We start from the raw sequence: 21,959 nt of genomic DNA on the forward strand, positions 1-21,959 counted from the left end.
AAACTCAAAAAACAGGTATTCAGATTTTTGAACGTTCAGCAGGCTTGTTTCATTATATATTTATTTTATATTTGTATTGTAAATTAAAATAAGCACTAGCGCACAAAAAAAACATGTGCTTAGGTTGTTGTTTTCCTCTCTCCTGTCCTTCGCATCTCAAGTATGGCCCACAACCATTACATAATTGCAAATTCGATCACATTCTACCTTATAATCAAATGGACTCGAATTGGATTGAATCGTCGAATTTATACCTTAAGTAATGTCTGGAACTAATTGAAAACTTAATAGCATTACTTAAATATCTATTATATATACCTAATAAAAATGAATTTGGAATCAAATCATACTTGGCGTTCATTGATCTGGACAGAGAATCACCGACAGGTGACTTCATATGGAAATAGGGCACTATCCATCACATGCCCAGCTCTCATTGTCTCAGGACAAGCATACGTACTATTCCGTACCCTAAGGGACGTGAAAAAACGCGTTTTACAAAAACTGATAACCATTTTATTCTATTCTATTTATATATATATATATAATCACCGTCAACCGCGTATATACAGTCTATATAATGGAAGCATTTCCTTGGAGATTTTGAGTAACTTACAAGTTTGTTTAATTAGTGAGACTATATAGATTGATAAGATATGGAGACTAGTATAATTCTCTTTATATCTTCTGTTTTGTTTATGGGTGTGGTTTTTGAGGGGATTAATGGTCAAGTTAACGGTTGGTTTAACGGTCATGCTACTTTCTATGGAGCCAATCAGAGTCCCTCTTCCCTTGGTACGTACGTAATTAAGTTTTATTATGTGCTAATTAAACTAGCTGGTGCAATCAACTGATCCAACTTACCATATATTCTTGGTTTGAGTCCCTCTTTGATACGTGTTCCATTTCGATCCCCAGTATTTTTTTTTGGTGTATGTTGAAGAATGATCCTACTCTATGTTTGGTTGCGTGACAACTTGAGATCCACTAGAATTTTGAATTATCTAATAATTTCTCATGTACATAGACAATGACTTATATACCAAAATGAAGGTTAAAGATTTTACAAAAAGATATATATATTTTTTAAGTAAATTAATTAGTAGATGTGCACTTAATTATTTTATTAGGTACCCAAGTTTTAGTATTAATATTTGCTACAAGTACAAGAGTCATGGGAATTTCTGTACTTTCTTTGAATCTGTTTTTCTCATGACATACTACAAGAGTCATGGGATATCATGAAAAGGTCGAAGGAGATCCACGGCATAATGACAATTGAGTTTCGTTTTAATTCCCCATTTCAATTTTTTATTCTTCCTCTTGGATATATGTATTAACATGTGTGTGTGTGTGTGTGTATATATATATATATGTTGATGTTATTAATTACAGGAGGAGCTTGTGGTTATGATAACACTTTCCACGCTGGATTTGGAACAAATACAGCAGCGGTGAGTGGTGTGCTCTTCAGAGGTGGAGAGGCATGTGGTGCTTGCTACCAAGTGAGGTGCAACTACAGGCTCGAGCCTAAGTGGTGTCTCCGACGCGCCGTTGTCACTGTTACTGCCACCAACTTCTGCCCGCCCAACAACAATGAAGGGTGGTGCGATCCCCCTCGACAGCACTTCGACATGTCCATGCCCGCATTCCTCCGCATTGCACGACAAGGCAACGAAGGCATAATCCCCGTACTCATCAGAAGGTAATATGATACAAAGAAAGAGATTGTGAACATTGTTTTACATGTTAATTTATAGGGATTATTATGAATACATTGTATTATGGACTCATTTATATTATTTGATGGAGTCACTATATTTGGGCAAAAATGAAATTGACGACATGAAAAAATGATGTTCATTTGTCTAAACTATCCTTAATATTAATTTTATATATCACTTTTTTGCATGCAAGTACTATTTTTGTGTACAGACGTATCACTTTTATACATATGTAGGTAGGTATATACCAATTTTTTATTTTATTTTATTTTTTGTGTAATGGTTTATACAAAAAATGGTATTTTCTTATATAAAAGTGGTACATATGCACATAAGAGTGGTACTTCTTACACAAAAGTGGTACATAAAAATAATAAAAGTAGTTTAGACAATGAATAATGTTTTTCTATATTCATGTTAGTATTTTGATAAACTTCATTTTTTTTCAAAAAATTAGTATTTTTGTCCAACAAGAATAATATATACTTGGACCTATCAAACACAATATTGTAACACAAAACCACCTACTATTGTAGGTATTGGTTATGTCAAATCAGTCGCGATTGCACAATCACAATCCTTAAATCTATGCGCTAATCCAACAAAATTCAAGGGTTATGCTTGCACAGTCGTGATTGTGCGTAGCGCACCTCATATTGTATAATATATAGTACTGATTATGTAAGTATTTGTATGCTTTGAATTGAAGGGTTTCATGTAGAAGGAGAGGTGGAGTTCATTTTACCTTGAAGGGAGAATCAAATTTCAATATGGTGATGATATCTAATGTGGGTGGTAGCGGTGACGTGAAAGCTGCATGGATTAGGGGCTCGAAAACAAGAACATGGGTTCCCATGCACAGAAACTGGGGTGCAAATTGGCAAAGCAGCATCGACCTTCGAAGCCAGAACCTGTCTTTCAAAATCACTTTGGTTGATGGAAAAACCCTAGAATTTTTCAATGTGGTTCCATCATCATGGAATTTCGGACAGACTTTTGCCTCACAAAACCAGTTCTCTTAGTCTTATAGCACCATTATAGAGACACAACCATGTCCGTGAACAAGCATTTTTTGATGGTTCAAGGACATATATATATATATAGCTAGTATGTCATCTAAATTTTACGTATTCTTTAATTATGTAATTTGGGTAATAATGCCATTTATGGGCGTCGTTATACCTTTCTTTTAATTGTGGTTGTTTAACGACACTTTTTGTGATTCATATGGCTCCTAATTACTCTTAATTAGGAGTAAAAAGGAGTAATAATAAGTTAATATCACATTATGAATAAATTAAGTTGATGCTTGATTAAGGATCAAGTTATTTTCTATCTATGTAGATCAACGAATATTTTGAGTGCTAATCACGGGCTGCTGCTAATATATATGGTGTTCGATCAATTTCTTTTATGTTTTAATTGAATAAATTAACCTTCCAAGTTTGACCGGCAAGCTGAATATATATAAAGATATGATGTTAAACCATGGATCAAGCTCTAAATGACCAAATATTTCAACTAAATTAATCCAGTTACAATTTTCTATTTTTTAGAGATAATTAATGAGATTATAACCTTGATGCGTATTCCGCCAGTATACATGTGCTATAATATGTACATAACACATATTTACTTAATTATCAAAATAAATATATTTCGGAGTCTAAGTGGAAGAAAATCTCCTCCTATGAACAATATAATTTGTTTCGTGTAGTTCGGGGTGTACTTTACAAAAAAAAAAATGAAATATTTGCTAAATATTCCAATCTTTTTATAAAGTATATCCTAAACATGTTTTACTATTTCACTGGAGATAATAAGTCTAAGTAGCATATATTTACTTCAGTAGGTACGTTTTGAACATTCTCAAATGAACAATAAATAATTTTGACTCATTAATACTAATATTATTAATCAATGACTATTTTGCTCAGCAATACATGTATTTATAATTAAAAACACTAATAACATAACAAAAATAAAAACAAACCCAAAATTCAACAATCTTCACAAATCAGAATAGTCAGAGTTTTGTTTTGGTCATCAACTAAAATTCAAAATTTTCAATAGGCTTCTAAGATTGAAAAACATAATTTTGAAATGATGAATTTGACCAAAAGACGGTGAACATCGCAAACTAAGGAAATAAATATTGATCATTTGTTCTTAATGGTTCTTTCCCAATTAAAACAGATTAGTTAAAATTAATTTTTTTTTAAAAGAAGGTTGATAGTCTAATTTGTCAATTCTGATTCTCATTTATATATGATGAGTTAAGGACTAAAAGCCTGGAGTTTGTTGCAACTCGATTAATTGATTTGGAGTGTAGTTAACCAAATAGTAATAACACCAATATTTTTGTTTTAAAAATAAAAAAAGTCAAATAGAACTCATGTTTGACAACTGGGTGATTTAGGGGGAACCCAGCCTTATCCCGTGTAGTAGAGCAGGGACGGTTATGAGAGTGGTCGGTCCAAATCAGGGTAGATGATTTCATTTAACCTGTTGATGTAATTTAATAGATTTAAAATAAATGTTCAAAAATAATATTTATGATTTAAAATATATTCAAAAGTAAAAATTAGACAATGTATTTCAATTTTATTGTACTACATTAGATCCAATTTGAGTTGGACTTGACTGGAGTATCGTTCTATTTATAATTGTATTGAGAATTTAATAAAGGCAAGTAATTAAATAAATTTTCTACTATAGAAAAAATTTCTTTTGAGATAAATATAAGATAAAATTCTCTAGAACTTGAGATTTAATATTATCACAAAAATATCATAATACTTAAAGGTTTTTAAATAAAAATAATACAAAAAATATATATATATATGTATATCTAGATCGGGTTTGGTTAGAAAGAAAATTTTATAGAAAGTGAAAGTGAAAGTGAAATAAAGGAAAATTAAGTTTTCATTATGCATTTGGTTAGCAGAATTTTTTTTTTAAACGTTGGGAAAAATAATTATTTTGTTAGTTTTGATAGTATGAAAAGGAAAAGAAAATGATTCTACTTATCGAAAATACCCTTATAATTTTAAATAGTAAAAAAATAAATAAATTTATGTTAGATGAATATTATTTATATTTAATTATTTATTTTAGGAAGGAAACAATGAAATATGGAATAGAATAGTATGTGATATCGTAATATAATTTTTTTGCTTTCTCCTCTTTCTCTCTATATTCACTTGTCAACTTGAATTCTCGATCTTTTATCTTTTAATTAAGGTAAGAAAAATAAACTTTAAGAAGTATTTGTTTTCTCTTTTATGTTAGTTTTATTTTTATTATTTATTATTTATTTATAAATGATGTACTTGGATACTAATTAAAAGTCATGGACAAATTATATAGACTACTTAAGAATCATCAATTATTTATTTTAAGATAATGTTTGATGTTAGATATGGAACAAATTGTGTTAAATAATGTAGACTAGTTTCCACCTAACACTTGTTTTTTTTTTTTTCACCTAAAACTCATGATATCAACAAATAGTTATGTATATATATAATAACTCTTAATCATTATCAATTATATAAAATAAAAAATATCTTACTTATTTTAGACATTCAAAAAAAAAAAAATCAATAATAAAAGAAAAAAATTAATTAATTTTGGATGCACACATACAAAAAATACAAACAATTAAATTAGTAATCTATGATTGTATAAAAAAGTAATTTACAAAAGAAAAAAACTCTCAATTTTCAAGAAAGTCTATGCAATAAAGTAAAGAAAAAGATAGACAACTAATATGGGTATAATAGGAAAGTAAAATACAAAATGCACAACTAATATGGCTTCGTTTGGTTAGATTGAATCAACGGGAAAATAAAGGAAATAGAAAATTTTAAAATCTTTTTATAGTTTGGTTAAATAGAAAAGGAAAAGTTGTCGAAAATTATGATTGTTGTAACCCTTTATTTTCTCCAAAATGTTTCCTTCACAAAAAATGGAGAAATTTTATTTTCCCCTAACAACTTTATCATTGATAAATTTTTAATTGACTTGACTTCCATTTTTAGTTATTTTTCATCATATATGAATAATAGTAATCCAAAAGGTCTAAATTAATTTAAAATTTTATCACTTTTTAAATATATTTTATTACTAATTCTTTATTATTTTATAAAATAAGGGGAATTTAGGTATCCAAACTATAATATGATATTTTCTTACAATTTTCTTTAAAAATTTTCATCCTCACTAAATACATACTAGAAAATCACTTTTCTTTTCATTCACTTCACTTTTCTTTTCATTTTCCATTTCTTTTTCTTTCTTATTATTTACATCTAACCAAACCGAGTGAGAAAGTGAATTTTCGTGTGTTTTTTTGCACAAAAAATTTTGAGGAAAATTTTGGAATCGTACTTTCCTCCAAACTTACACTTTTCTTCTAACCAAACTTCCAAAAGTTTAAATATATATTTTTTTCTTTTCCTTTCTGGTTACTCGACCTAATGCTTAAGCCATACTTAGTATTTTTTTTAATATAAAATAAATTATAAAGGCAGCATTTTAATTTATTATTATAAACTGGATGGATAGCCAAGCCTTATCACTATCATAAAACCATTTCACTGCTCCATAACCACTCTAAAAGTCCATTTGGAATTGCTGTTAGAATGATGAAATCAATTTTAATAGTAGAGCTGTTACAAAATTGTTATCAGTAAAAATCATATTATGCGTTTGGTAATACATTTTGTAAAGCACTTTTATACTTGAAATTCATCTCCAAGCAACCTAAGAAGAAAAGACAAAAAATCAAATTAGGGTTATAACTCGAGTGGATTGGGGGTGTAGTTTGAGCCCAATCCAATATATGAAATGTTTAACCCAATTCTAACCCTAATTTTAATTAAAGTTCGATTGAAAATTTCAACTCAAAGCAACCTAAGAAGAAAAGACAAAAAACCAAAATTGGGCTGTAACTCGAGTGGGTTGGGAGTATAGTTTAAGCGCAATTCTATTTATGAAATTTTCAATCCAATTCCAACCCTAATCCGACCTTCAACTCTAAGTATTCAACTTAAGCCCAACCCATATTTCTACTTTTAAACTCGGATTTGCAACTTGAGTTTAGATTTCTAGTTAGAAAGTCGAGTTAATTCCGATCTGTTTACCCATATGATCAATTTTCACGCTGAAAATTTAATGTGACCTTGAATTAGTTTTAAATTAAATTACTTTTAAACAAAAAAAATTTAAAAACTTTAATAAATAACTAACAAATTCTTAAAAATTTAATTATCCCCAAATATTGACATACAATAAATTAAGATTTAACCAAAATTTTTTTTAATATAATGTATTTAAAATAAATTAAAATTTAAGCTCGGATGGCTATCCTCTCAACCCTAACCCAACTTTAATAACTTTTGCCAACCCTAATTATAAAAATAATTATCCCACCTTGCAAAAAATTAGATGAGTTCGAATTTTCCAACATAAGGTTTTTTTTTTGGATAGTAAAATAAACACAGACTCTCTTTTGCCCACGCCACAACTCTAACCCTTCCCTCCCCTTCGAAGATAAGGAGGTTATACATTGAGACAAAGGCCCATTAGTTGCGCCCGTTAGTTTGATCCCAAATTGCACCTCCCAGGTAATCTCTCTTCCTAATTTTCCCTAGAACCAAAAACTAGCATTGGCGTACCTAGCCCCTACTTAAGACCAACAGTCCCATCGCATTTCCTTACATCCCCGTTCCATCGATCTCGACTCTTCCCTTCGCCACTTCAAAAACCTCCAAAAATGGCGAAACACCGAAACAGAACTCCAGAAGAAGAAAAACAAGCAGCGAATGGAGCTTCATCTAAGGGCAAAAGGAAATTAGTAGAAGAAGAAGATGGTTCCAAATCCCAGTCCGAACCCGAAGATGGCTCGAGAGGATCCGAAGAAGAAGGCGCTCGAAGTAGAAGTAGTAAGAAGAGAAGTAGAAGCTCGAAGAGAAAATCCCGAAGCAAATACAGCGATGATGACAATGATTCGTATTCGTCTTCCTCTGGCGATGATTATTCGGATTCGGATTCAGAGAGTTCGGAGTATTCGTCGGAGGAGAGTGAGAGCGAGGAGGAGAGGAAGCGGAGGAAGAGGAGGGAGAGGAGGAGGAGAGAGGAGAGAGAGAGGGCGAGCCGGCGGAAGCGGAAGAGAGAGAAAGAGAAAGAGAGAGAGAAGAAGAGGAGGAGGAAGAAGGAGGTAGGAGAAGAGAAAAAGAAGAAGAAAAAGAAGGATAAGAAGAGAGAGAAAGATAAGGGCAAGAAGGGCGCCGTCACGGATTCTTGGGGGAAGTACGGGATTATCAGAGAGACTGATATGTGGTAAGGGCTTTTATGAATCTATAGTTCTATTTTATTAAAATTAGGGATTGTGTTTGCTTATTGAGAAAAATGTTGAACGCAAACGAGTAGAATTTAGAACTTCTTTGATTATTTTAGACATGCAAATACAAAAACGTTCCCTCAACTAAGCCCGAGTGGAATTTTTTTCTTATATTGGACAAAATAGATAAATCATACTTCTGGAAGAGCAAGCAGTGTTTTAGGCATTTCATGTGTACTGAAAGTAAATTAAGATGATACGATTGGACATTCATTGTTTTTTCTCCTTCATGATTTACGGTTTGGTTTCGGGTGCTATGTGTTTTCAAAGGTCTAGGAATTATATGAAGGTTCCGTTTATTTGCCAATTTATATTTCTATGTTTCTGATGAAATAATATATTGATTTAGAACTCTTGTAAAAATTTTATTTCAAATGGTGAATATCATGTTGAAATTTTATGTTAAGTGGTGGTTAGAATCTCTCTTTGTCAATCGTTGCTTGAGTACGAATGCTGCGTGAACAAACAATAGCATTTGGCTAAATGGGTAAGAATTGGACTTGAAGTTCCCTTGTAATTTATTATTATTATTTTTTTTACAAGGCAAGAAGGGTAATAGGTGCAAAGAGTCGAAGCCCAACACTCCCAAAATCCACCGGAGGCACTAATCTATCAAGGCATCTGCAAGTTTCCTTGTAAATAGGAAAATGTTAATTTGGTTCTTTAAATTGGTGTGTTGAAAAGATATTTATTAGCTGAATGGGGCAGTGTATGTGCATTAGTCACTTCATGTAAGCTTTCATGCGTCTCAAATACACCAAATGGTTGGTGATAATTATGAGTGAAAAGGTGATATTGTTGGTGTCAAGTTCTCAATATAGAACCTCATAGTTTTGACCAGGATTCAACATTTAGAAGAAACATTTCAGTGTAAAGTATCATATTTCCTGCAAAACAAACTGAATATTTTTAGTGTGTCTCTTTTCAGTAATTTTCTGGCACACGTTAAACAAAGGACTCTTTTGTGAATTAAGGTTGCTCTTACCTTATCAAGAGGTATGTTTAGGGATGTCGAAATGGTCTTTCTCTATTACTAGGGTCTTATCCCTATTGTAATGTTCGTCTCAGTAGCATTGGCCTCCACAAATTCAAGTAGAAAACTATTGGCTAGAGCAGTATGGTGTGTGGTCGATTTCTGTTCTTTGCTTATTGTCACTAAAGATGGACCAAAATGGTGGAACTGTCAACCAGGTTAGTGTACTGGTCCAATTCACATATCACACTGGCCCTTAAGTTAATACTACCTCAATCCCACAAAGTATCACTTTTGGGAACCTAACTTTGTAAGAGTGTATTTTTTAATTTTTTTTATTATAGTGGTAGGGAATGAATTTCTAAATATACCCTTCTATGGTGGGTCCATATAAACTTTATTGCTTTTATAACTTCAAGGCAAGGAGGGTAAATTAGGAATATTAAAAATATAGTACATTGGATTTTGAATTGGGACAACCAAAGATGGAAAGGATCGTTGGTGTGGGGATTTTGTGCTAGCTCGTAGATTCCCGTGGCCCTTCAGGATCTCCTTACATCCTCATGCCCTGGTTTCCAACTGTTATCGTCTCAATAACGGGAGGTTGACTTGGGACGTGCAATTATGTAGAGAGTTCCATGATTGGGAGCTTATGGAGGTGGTTGAATTTTTAGCCTTGCTCTACAGTCAGTTAGTGGAGGGTGTGGGGATGGATGGATGAGATGGTGTGGGTGGGCGTGCCAAGAGGGGTCTTTGAGGTTAGGGATTTCTACCACAGCTTGACGGTGACCTTGGGTCCTCCTTTCTCCTGGAAGGCAATTTGGAGGTTGAATGCTCCTTTGAAGGTGGCTTTCTTTGCTTGGTGTGCTGCCCTCGGTAGCTTCCTCACCCTTGACAACCTTAGGAAGAGAAGGCAAATTGTGGTCAACTGGTGTTGACAGTGTTGTATGTGCAAGAAGACAGAGGAAACAATGAATCACCTTCTTCTTCATTGCCCATTGGCAAGGGATGTTTGGTCTATGCTTTTGGTTGCATTTGCCATGTCTTGGGTGTTCCCAAGAACGACTGTGGATATGATCGAGGCTTGGAAAGGGTGTCTAGTGGAGAGCTGAGCCAAGGCTGTTTGGAGGGTCACTCCCTTTTGTTTATGGTGGGGTTTGTGGTGTGAGAGAAATAGGAGATCATTTGAGGGTGAGGCGACCCCTATTTTGTCTCTAAATAATACAGTATAATACTGCACACTTTATTTTTTTGGGTTAACAGGCGGAATTGTACATCTTTGGGGGATCTTGTAGATTTTGTGGATAGCTTAAAGCTTTAAATGTCGCCTTTGGCGTTTTGTGTATTCTCCGCGCTCCCCTCTTGAGTGTCTTTTATGAAATCTTAAAAAAAAAAAAAAAAAAAAAAAAAGAAGATGGAAAGGTGGACACTTTTTATGGGAAGGAGGGAGTACAAATAAAAAAACACCTTGAGACATGAGGGTGGGGAGAGTTAAACCTTCAATAATGTGTAGTATTCCCTAGCCAAGTGGCCAGCACTTGTTTGAACAACGTTTGATAACTTACATATTTTAATTTGCCTGTGAACTATGGGTGAGCTAGTTGAATTTCTGTCAAACTGGTTGAATTGCAACCTGCGTCAATGTCTGGTTAAGTTCTGATAGCTTTGCTTTTGCATCTAGGATATGGCTGCAACTCTAGTAAGATGGGTGAGGCTAAGGTCAGTGCAGGGCTAAACCAAAATTTTAGGCCTCTGGCATGACTTGCTCAGGCTCAGTAAGCTACTTAAGCCTGATTTTAACTTCATGAGAGCCTTAAGCATGGGCTGAGATGGTTCGGTGTAGCTAGGTTGTAAATTAGTCGTGACATAGACCATTTCTCAAAATCATAAATTATTATACCATATTGTAAAATTAAGCAACATACCTCACTATATGCCTTTTTAATGAAGAACCCTAATTTCTAGGATCATAGTTTGCATGCTTCATCTATAAAATCAAAATGTTAATATATTGATATGCGGGGTGTGTGTGTGTGTAGAGAGAGAGAGAGAGAGAGGAGGCGGTATTTGCATCTTGTGGGAATTCGGCATATGAGACGTTACATGGACTTGGATACTCTTATTAGGTGCTAGTGCGTGTTCAAGTGTCAAACATGTTTTTTTGTTGAAATTATGGCTCTAGTTTACTAGATAGAGGAAGATGGTGAAACATGATTCATATAGCTAATCCCAAATGGTTGGGACATGGCTTATTGAATGAGTTGAGTTGGGTATAGTTGGTGATCCGGAAGTGTTTAGTTATCACTGGTTGTTTGCTTGAGTGGTATTTTTAGCTTCCCCAATAGGAGAGCAGTTGCGGTTTTAGAGCTTCAGATGTTAAACGGGTGCATATCTCAAGTAAGATGGCTTAGAGCCTTTTGTACAGCAGGTTTTGTAGGTTGACTTAGATTAAAATAAAGTTCCAATTCAGTTTTAAATCAAGTATGACTTTGAGATACCCTGTGTGTTTTGTATCTGTTACATTACTTCATAATCTTTATAGTCGATGTATGGCTGTTGCAGATTTGGGTGTGTTGGGTGACCCAATTAGGAGCTGATTTGGAAAGAACAAGAGATATGGTAGACTTGTTGTTCTCTAGTTAAAAATATTATATCTTTTATGGTAAATTTTTTTTTCGAGAATTAGTTATTAATTCTAATTTTTTACAAAAAATAATCATATCTTAGAATCCTGTATTGATGTGGTTGGGATCTAGGAGAAGCAATTGCCTTGAATTTTATTATTTATTTTGTGCGAGTGTCTCCAATTATTCATTCTTTCAACTCCCTTATACGATGATTGATCTTTTTGTAGGAATAAACGACCAGAATTCACTGCATGGCTAGCAGAAGTGAAACAGGTGTTGCATTTTGCTATCTTTTTTACCTGGCACTCTAAACATATTTTGTGGGGATCACAAAAAACATGGACATTTGTCCTCGAATCTATTCTTGTTCCATAAGTTTGCTGATTTTATATATATGACGTTTTTGTTTTTGTTTTTTTTTTTTTTGTTTTTTTTGTTTTTTTTTTTTTTAACCATTTTATAGTTTATAAGCTTTATGTGTTGAATTAGACATAAAAATTTGGTCTCGACAATGTAACAATCTAGATTAACCACATTTTTCCTTGATTATTATATAGTTTGAATCAAATCAGCTTTGTCAATCAATTTTACTGTTGTTATAATGATTTCGAGATTGTTACTCTAACCACAAGTGTTTTGATATTCTTCTATAGGTGAACCTGGAAAGTTTGCGGAACTTGGAAGAGAAGCAGATGTTCAAACAGTAATGCATAAATTTGTATATTGTTTTTAGTTGCTGCGCACAAAGGCCATTCATGGATATTATGAAAATATGCTAACTGTAGACTGGGAATTCCTTTTGTTTTCTCTTTTTCCCCATTAGAGTTAAGATTATCAAAGTAATTTCAGATTCTCTAATACTCATCTCTCTTACAGATTTATGGAGGACCATAACACTGGAACATTCCCTTCTAAAAAGTAAGGTTCTGAACTGTTTTATCATGCTACTTTTTCCATTCATTATGTGTGCATGCTTAGTCATTTATTTATTATTTTTTGTTTGGTAAATTAAACTAGCAGCCCATGAGGTTTGCTCTAATTACACACGGTGGCAAGAATGAGCCTAATTACACCGTCTTCCCCTTAGGTTTGGTGCGTATGCCCAAGACCCGTCAACTTGTTGTTAGATCTGTTAAAATTTATTTGTGTAATGACTGAACTGCCCTATACACATATAAAAACACATTAGTTGCTCTAAAAGATAGTGTAAATTACAAAATACAGAAATGCATTTATTCTCTCTGCAAACCCATTTTGGGTCTATTCATAAGCACCACCACCTACCATTGCCACCTCCCACCACCGTATCTTCCATCTCTCTCTGAAAAGCTACAAATCCTTCTTCATTTCTTCTCCATCATTTCAAAGGACCTAATATATATAAGTATGTATATGTGTGTGTGTGTGCGCGTGCGTGTGTGTGCAGGTGTGTGTATATTTGTGTTTCCATGACCAAGGTAGCTCAAACAATCAAGTGCAGGCAGACCCACATGGGTGGGTTATGTTCTCTCTCTCTCTCTCTCAATTGCGTAGGAGACCCACATGGGTGGGCCATGTTCTCTCTCTCTCTATAAACACCAGTCCTCTCTCTCTCTCTCTCTCTCTCTCTCTCAATTCACTCTGCATTCATCTTATTCTCCCAAAAAAAAAAAAAAATATGAAAAGAAGATTGAAGAACCCCACCCACACACACTCACACGCATATATATACGCATTAAATCAAATCCAATTCGTATCTGTCCTTACAACATTAATAATCTTGAAATATGTAGTCTCTGGGTGATAAATTCCATTGAAGTCGAAGAGGACTAACAGAGCTAAAGGTTCCATATTCAACAGAGGGCTGAAGCTTCAAACCCATCTATCACTAATTCCATGGATTTGCTTCATTGACTAGGAGTATATGCTTTTGGGTTGATTTGATATGTTGTCCCTTAGGTTTTATTAGGCGTGCAACTTGGGCCTGCCCAACTTAGCCCAACCCGAACCCGACCTCAACCTGGCTTCGGGTTGGGCTGGGCTCAGCCTCTGATAACCCAAGTTTGGGCTTGACCCATGAAACCCAACCTGAATAGTTTCGGGTTGAGTGGTTGTCCGGGTCAACCCTGTAAGCCTACAGTTTTTTTCTTTTCCTGTTTGAATTTAATTTCAAGTTAATTTTAAAGATAGCTACAGTTTTTTTTTTTTTTGAATGAGGGCTTGTGTTTTGCTCTTTCGTTTTTGTGTATTAGGGACGCGTTCCCCTTTTGAACGTCTTTCTAATACATTTTTACTTATCAAAAAAAAAATGAGGGCTTGTACCAGCTGGACTATTTCCTACCATTGCCATTTTTTTTCTGTTTTAATTTTTTTGACATCTCTTTTGTATGTATTACTTATGATTGACAAAATTACCGGGAATTTTTTTTTTTTGAAACACTACTAATGAGTAAATTAACAATCTCTGGCATCTTACCAACACTACGACTGAAAGCATGAAAAACAATAAATAAAAGCATTCTCCTACCTAATTAAATGCAGTGAGAAAAAAAAAAAAAAAACCTGATTGACACAATATGTATGTATATGCACATACATATATATATATATATATATAAAGGAAAAGCTATAACAACAAATTATTAATTTTTTTAATACAAGCACTCATGAAAAATCTAATCAATATTCTGTTGAAATTATAATAGAAAAACACATATCCTATGTAATTATCCCTTAATAGTAGAGAGATTTTCATCTATATTTGGGATGGGTGAGAGAGAAATCCTTGAGGTAGAGGAAGAGAGAGAGAACAACTGAGAGAGGGAGACAGATCTGGGTTCAGGCTGTGAAAGACGAGATGTTTGGCTAGAGAGAGAAAGGGTCCAGGCTAAAAATCCACGCCGTTGTAAGAAATCTCATCCTTAGTCTCCACCGTCGTCGGAAGCCTCATCCTCATATTCTCCACTGTTGTACTAGCGGCGGTGATCATTTGCGGGGTGGCGGCTGCCTGCAATGTTTTTTTTTTTTTTCCCCTTTTGTTTTTTTTTTGAAGGTCTCTGAACACAGATCTAGGGTTAAAAAAGAGAAAAAATAAATAAAATAAAATACCCAATTCGGGTTGGGCTCGGATTAGAACTGTTCTAACCAGAGACCAACCCGAATTGGATTTGGCTGAACATTGTTCAGCCTGAACCCATCCCAAAGCTCTAAAATTGGGAGCCCAAACCAAAATATTTTGGGTTTGGTTCAGGTTGGGCTGGGCTAGCCCGCCCAACTTGCACCCTAGGTTTTATGATAGTTAATGGCCATCAATTTTTTTCTGTACATATTGGATTAAAATTAAAAATGTGATGACACTTTTGAACAGTTCTATTTACGGGTTTGTTAGATTAAAATGTAGAATTAGCCATCTTTGCGTTTAGAATCAAGTTCAATGTACCTATTGATTCTAGTTTTGATATTGCACATTCTCATCTGATCATACCCAAATGAGACTGCACTCACTACTCATCAAAAATAAAAAATAAAATGAGACCGCACTCGCTGTCTCATTTGTTTCGCCTGTGTAAAGATGGAAAAATTGCCAGAGCAGTCCAACAATGCAAGAGAGAGAGAGGGAGGGAGGGAGGGAGGGAGAGTTGATAGTATTGCAGGGGTGTTTTAGTCATTTAATTAGTCTCATTTATTTCCCCTGCATAAAGATGGAAAAATTGCTGGAGCAGTCCACCAACAATTGAAGAACCACCAAGACCTATAAGAGCATGTGAGGTGGTGTTCCTTCTCTCTCTCTCTCTCTCTCGATATATATATATATTGCAGGGGCGTTTTAGTCATTTAATTTCTATTTTTATATTTTATATTTTTATATTTTTTTGGGTTTAAATGGAAACATAGGATTCATGTAGTCGACCCCAAATAATTGGGAAAAGGCTTGGTTGTTGTAGAAATTAATTATAAAATATATTTGTTAATTATATTTGTTAACTCACTGATTATGTTATTGTTTGGATGATGTTAGGGGTCATCAAGTCATATTGGGGGTTGTCTTTTATACATATTTCACTGTATGTCAAGACTTTTATGTGGGGATTTAGTTTCTCTCCTTTTTATCTAGGGTTAAATTCTAAAAACCCCCCTCTTGTTTTCAAAAATAATCTACTAACCCCCCCAAGTAGGGAAACTATCATAAAACCCCTCCATGTATTAAAAAGTCTATCATAATGACCCCTCTCGTTAATTTTCCGTCAAAAACTAACAGATTAGATCACATGATTGTCACGTGCATAATATTTCATTTGAATATGACCATACTATCCTTTTAACCACTTAATGACTAAACTGCCCCTACACTCCATGTTTTCCAGCACTCCATGTTTTCCGGTGTGTTTCAGTAGTGGCCAACGCGAGTCCAAACAAACAACCTCAACCAAACTTCAGAGATTGCTTCAGTCCGATGCACCACTCCGTTTCCAGATGAAACAAAGACCCAACAGATTGCTTTATTTCCGCGACGCCTCAAACCGTCCTTGGCAAAACCCAGTTCAGTCCGGCAATGTCTTAAGCAACCTTGACCCACCCCGACGAAACCCAGTTCTATCCCGTAAGCCTTATGGATCTTTGATAGAGAACAGTGGCAACAGCCTTTTAAGGTATATAAAAGGCGTGGCAAGGAGGGTTCTAAGGCTTAAACCTTAATTTGGCACATGCTAGACGATGGGTCCATTTGGAGTCTTGCATAATTAGGGGGATTTGGTCAAATTGCATAATTATGGTAGCTTCCACTTGGAGTCTTGCATAATTAGGGGGATTTGGTCAAATTGCATAATTATGGTAGCTTGCATCAATTTCGATCAAATTACATCCGTCCATAGTAATTACTTTCATTATGCTAGAGTCAAATATTGATTACCTCAATTACGGGGTGATTTTTTTTATTATGCTATAGAGTCAACTTTTGATTACCTCAATCATGGGGTAATCTGAGGGTCATAAGTTGCTATAAGAAGGGTATGATGTAAACTTGCTGAGGGAGTCAAGGAATGAATAAAAATATCTTTGAGATTTCTTTGTGAGTGATTCACAATTTGTGAGGGTGAGGCCTTCTCTAGGTGTGATACCTGGACCTGTTGGTGTGATTCCAGTAGGTTTTTGTTGTTTTCAATCCTTTTTCTCTACTAATATTTTGAACCATAGCTCTGTTTATTTTAATTAACAACCACTTCTCCTTTGGTTTTCTACATTTCTACTATCAAACCTCCAAATTTCTGCCCTAGTTCTTGAACTTTCAGACTCTGAATTCTTTGAGTTCTTAGCTATTTAAGGCTGCTCTCTTGTCCTACATCAGTTTTTATGCATGAAACCACAATGATGACGATGACCAAACCAGGTAGTACTGTGACCTGCATCAAATCTGCCCTTTTACAGCTGTAACTTACCTTACAATTCAATCCATCACACAAAGAAGTTTTCAGACCGGCAGACTGCAAGAGAAGAGAAGTGATTAATTTTGGTGAGGTTTAAATTAATGAAAAGGTAAAATCATATTTGTCATCTCCAATCGTATCCAATCACCTCAGTCCTCATCAAATTAATTAGAAGAGTATAAGTACAAATTAGGGGTTCAACAAACCTTGAACTTTTGTTTCAATAACATACCACTGATTGTCTAGTTTATAATGTTAGTAGTTGTAGCAAACTCAAGTACTCCAATGCATTCCTGGAAAGAGGTTTGAAACACCGGTAAACAAAAATAAGTCAAAATATCGCAAGCTTTACCGGTGAGCTCTCCTTGGCGAAACCTAACAAATTGCTCAGTCCGGCGATGCCTCAAGCTTCCTGGTTGAAATCCATCAGTCCGAGCGACGTCTCAAGGAAACCCAGTTCAATCCCAGTCATGCCGTTGATGTCGCTATTTATTGTCAATTGGCTAGCTTTTTCGTTTGCAGATAATGGAGGATATGTATTATATATATGTGTGTGTATATATGTGTATATGTAATTCCTATATACTAGTAATTACTAATTACAGTAATTATATATAAATATTTATAATTACTATAATTATAATTATAATTATAATTACTCTAATTGTATACTATAATATATAATTACTATATAATTATAATTATATAAATATAATTATAATTATATTTATATAATTATAATTACTATAATTGTATACTATAATATATAGTTACTATAATTATAATTACTATAATTGTATACTATAATATATAGTTACTATAATTATAATTACTATAATTGTATACTATAATATATAGTTACTATAATTATAATTACAATTATAATTATTATATTTAAATAAATATTAATATACTATCAAGGGTATTCTTGTCATTTTGCTGGCATTTAACGGTTCTGTGACGGAATGGGGACAATGTGATAGTTTATGTTATATCAGGGGGTTTTTTAATACTCGAGGGAGTTAGTAGATAATTTCGATAAACAACAGGGGGGGTTTCAGATTTTAGCCCTTTTATCTATTTGTTTCTTTCTTCCAACTGATGCCGCGTTACAGGTGACCAAGGTTACTTTGTTGCTCATGGTTGCAGATATTATGACCTGGATGCTTATCACAGACGTAAAATCGAAAAGAGTATAAAAAAAGGCTTCAAACAGGTTCTGGAGAAGGAACGTACTGTATTTAACGATGAAGAACAGCGTAGGTATGTCTTAATGCATGTAGCACTGCTTTGATTATCATGAAGTTAAAATAAGCTGGCATCATCATAATCATTTTGCCCAGTTTTTATTACTTCCATATCCCCATGCTTTATTGTTTCTGCTCTAGTTCTATACAAGTAGCACTGGCCTTTTGTCTTGTTCAAATGCTAAAAGTTAATATGATAATATATATATTTTAAATCCGATCATAATTTTGAACTGTTAATACTCCGATGGATAATCAGAATTGTGAAATTGATTGGCAATGTGTAGTTCATTCAAGAATATTGTCATTTAGTTGACTGGTGGTCATTTTGTTGTTTATTTTATTAAAACGTGCTCCCCTCTGTCAACTCAATTTTTTTCATTTCTGGGTAAATAGTTAATTTCAAATGTTGATTCTAGAAGTACATGAAGTTACTGATTTGAGTCATTTGACCACCATACTTCTATTCAAAGGAGTCAAGCTCTCCTGTGTAGAGAATTGGAAAATCAAACTTACCCTTTAAAGCACACCCATCTTATGGAATAAAGGGCTATATTTGACTTTCCCATGTTTATTTGAGATGCTGTGTTCTCCTTGTCCGAGTAGCATTATTTAATCAGCTACCTCATCTGAATCTATCATCTATATGAAGAATTCTTGTAATTTTATTTTCAACTACTGATCTTAGAACCTTGTTTATAACTTTTGTGATTTGTATTGCTTATGATTGCAAAGTTCCAAAAATGAAAAAGTTGATGAATAAAGTAAGCCAAAGATGTTTAAAGTGTATAATATTGTCTAAAAGATCAATATAGGCGCTACCAAACCAATTGAAATAATGAGAATTCCACTACTTGAAAACATTGCAAATTTAAAATTGGAAGTTGATTTGAATTTGAATTTTTATTTTTCTTTCAATTAAAGGTATTGTAGATCTGCAAAGATAAATTGAGATTTGAAAACTTCTGTTTACTTTCTCAGAAGAAACAGAAATTTAGAAAGAAAGAACAAATATATATGGTCACCCAGATCTATGAGAAGTATATATACACTTAACTTCCGAAAAAAAAGTACATATACACTTCACCTAGATTATAGAGTATCCATGTTTATACTTAATTAAATTAATAAATATTGAAGAAAAAAAAAATAATACTGACACTGTTTGAAGAAAATTAAGGAATGGCTTGGCTGCTTTGGAGGTTGTGTTTATTGATCTTTATCACTGATGTATCTTATGGGGTAGTTATTAGCTTTAGAGGATTTTCCAGTAAATGAGGCAACTTTGCTCTTAATAGCAGTCTGCCGGCCTGCAGCTGCTACCCAATTCGGGTGAGTGCAAAGTCCGATCATTGGAAGTAAGATTTTGCTTCAAGTTGGCATCTGCTGACGTGATTAATTTCAAACATGTCTGAAAGGTAAATTTGATTGTGAGGTGGATTTAAAGATTAAAATAGAAAGTTGGGCCACAAGAGCTAGGGGAATGTTCACTAGGGTTTGGGTTTTGGAGCTCCTGATTTGCTCTTGCTTTCCAGGTCCTGTTAGGATTCGGAAGTAGGGGCAGAGGTACTTGGTACGGGCTTTTCTGGAGATAGATTCCTGGTAATTAGGGATTTGGAGTTGGAAGGAGAAACTATTTATGGTCAACGGTTTACCTCTCCAATTAAGGTTATTTGATCTGTTTGAGATATTATATATGCATGAAATGGTTTTATGGTGGAGAAAGACGGAAAAGTCAATGCATAATCAATAGAGCTAAAGATATGTGATGAAGGAGATGTGCCTCATTATCTTATTGTTTTGGAAGGAAGTGTGTGCTACAAGGTCCACTATCTGGTCGAAGACCACCCAAAGCTGTTGCTATGTCCATCAGAGTAGTTTGGCGGGGAACAGAGTTGGAGCAATCAGCCAATGAAAGTGATTCCGATGAAATGTTGTCATATTATGGGTTTACAGGCTGAGGATGGTATTGAATCTTAGTCGCTCCTTATGGAGGACAAATAGTTTGCCTCCACTTTTCACCTTTTAAACCCATTGTATATGTCTAATCAACAAAGCTCCTTACTTACTAAACGTACACAGCAAATATATCTTTTTCTACCATCTAGAGGCTTTATATACAATTCAATTTCTAACTTTGTATTCATTGATTGAAAGAACCTCAGTTGGCTAGTATTTCATAAATTCCAATAGTTTTGTTCTAATATTTCAGGCAAGAACTGCTGCAAGAACGTGAAAAACACAAGGAAGAACAGGTGGAAGTATTAAAGCGCTCTATGCAGAGTGGAATGGTATAGTTTTCCTTGATCAATCTTAATTATTACCGTTCATTTTCTTCTGAGCCGTAGTCCATAGCGGCTAATTGTGCTTCTGATATCCATCCTTTCGTTTGAATTCCTAGGCTCAAGCAATGAAAGAGCAAGCTCTGCTCAGGGAAGAGATGGCTTTACAATACAAGCTTGGCAACTTTGAGGTGAGGATAAAGACGATTTGTGATATTTCAATAATTTTCTGTCAAACCATTAATGTATCTTTCTTATATCTATAGGCTGCAGCTGCTATTCAAAGAAGATTGGATCCTGATGTTGCTATGTGAAGAGGATTTGTTGGTTTTTGGGATCAAAACTGGTCAACTTTGATGTATTGTATGTGGAGTAGATAAGGTGCATATGGATCTCAACGCGCTCCCCTCTTCTAGAGTCACTTGTTTCTTCTTTTGTGAGAATGATGTGTCGCATCCTCCGTATGTCTGGTTTAACGTCAATTTGACTCGATTGCTCATGCTCACTTTTGTAGATCTTATAAGGTTTGTATGATGTACTTGCTTCTGCATTCATCATTAATGGGTGTTTGAGCTTATCAGATGAGAAACCAACAGGCATTACATTATTGGGTGTTTTGAGTTATCCTTCCATTTTCTTAAGTGTTGATTGAGAATTTCAAAATAATTTGGGTCATTCTCTGGTGCCAAATGGAAAAAGCTTGTATAATACAAGTGATCTTATGGTTGAATTTGGGAGCAACCACTTCTAATTTAAAGCAAACACAAAACTAGAATCCGTCTAAATTTGGTTTTTGAGCCAATCATGGCCTCTTCTTCCACCTTCCCCTATTTGGTTTCTGAAACTTATTTGACCAAAAGGGAAGGTAATGCGAAAAATGCACAAGTAGGACCAGAACTACTGATTTTCGTAGGCTACTATCCAACGAACAGTGAACGTATGCAAGTTTGGTTGGGTGGGTTTTATCTAACAAGAAAAGATAAAAATATTCAGCAATCTTTTCAAGTATCTGTTGCATTTGTCATTTGAAGAAGATTTTTTTGGATGAAAAAACAAACACACACTTTTTGACCCACGGCGGGATTGGAACCCCTCCCCTCTTCTTTGAAGATGGGGAGGTTATCCTTAAAAGTTGTGACATCATAGGTGTGGAATCTTACGTGTTTAGATGTCATTGCAAGCAAATATTTAGTAAGAGGACAATCAGTAGCAAATATTTAGCAAAAGGACCATCAGTAAATGTCGCGCAAGATTAATAACCAAAAAGCAAATATTAAAATGTTGTATTTGCAACAGAT

The 21,959-nt window shown here is 34.2% G+C and overlaps 2 protein-coding genes across 2 annotated transcripts; both read left to right on the forward strand.

The window, feature by feature from the left end:
- Positions 1 to 656: 656 nt before the first annotated feature.
- On the forward strand, positions 657 to 2,746 carry LOC132309963 (expansin-A12). Its single transcript, XM_059808210.1, has 3 exons — positions 657 to 795; positions 1,396 to 1,705; positions 2,434 to 2,746. Exons 1-3 carry the CDS (start codon positions 657 to 659, stop codon positions 2,744 to 2,746), a joined length of 762 nt encoding a protein of 253 aa, XP_059664193.1.
- A 4,560-nt stretch (positions 2,747 to 7,306) lies between these two features.
- Positions 7,307 to 21,268, forward strand: LOC132308543 (uncharacterized). Its single transcript, XM_059806650.1, has 8 exons — positions 7,307 to 8,069; positions 11,958 to 12,003; positions 12,384 to 12,433; positions 12,607 to 12,648; positions 18,282 to 18,395; positions 20,592 to 20,670; positions 20,781 to 20,852; positions 20,928 to 21,268. Exons 1-8 carry the CDS (start codon positions 7,504 to 7,506, stop codon positions 20,973 to 20,975), a joined length of 1,017 nt encoding a protein of 338 aa, XP_059662633.1. The 5' UTR covers positions 7,307 to 7,503; the 3' UTR covers positions 20,976 to 21,268.
- Positions 21,269 to 21,959: the final 691 nt, after the last annotated feature.

Source organism: Cornus florida, unplaced genomic scaffold (assembly GCF_030987335.1).
Source record: "Cornus florida cultivar Cherokee Brave unplaced genomic scaffold, ASM3098733v1 CherokeeBrave_3.0.0_Hap2_Chr05, whole genome shotgun sequence".
NCBI lineage: Eukaryota > Viridiplantae > Streptophyta > Magnoliopsida > Cornales > Cornaceae > Cornus > Cornus florida.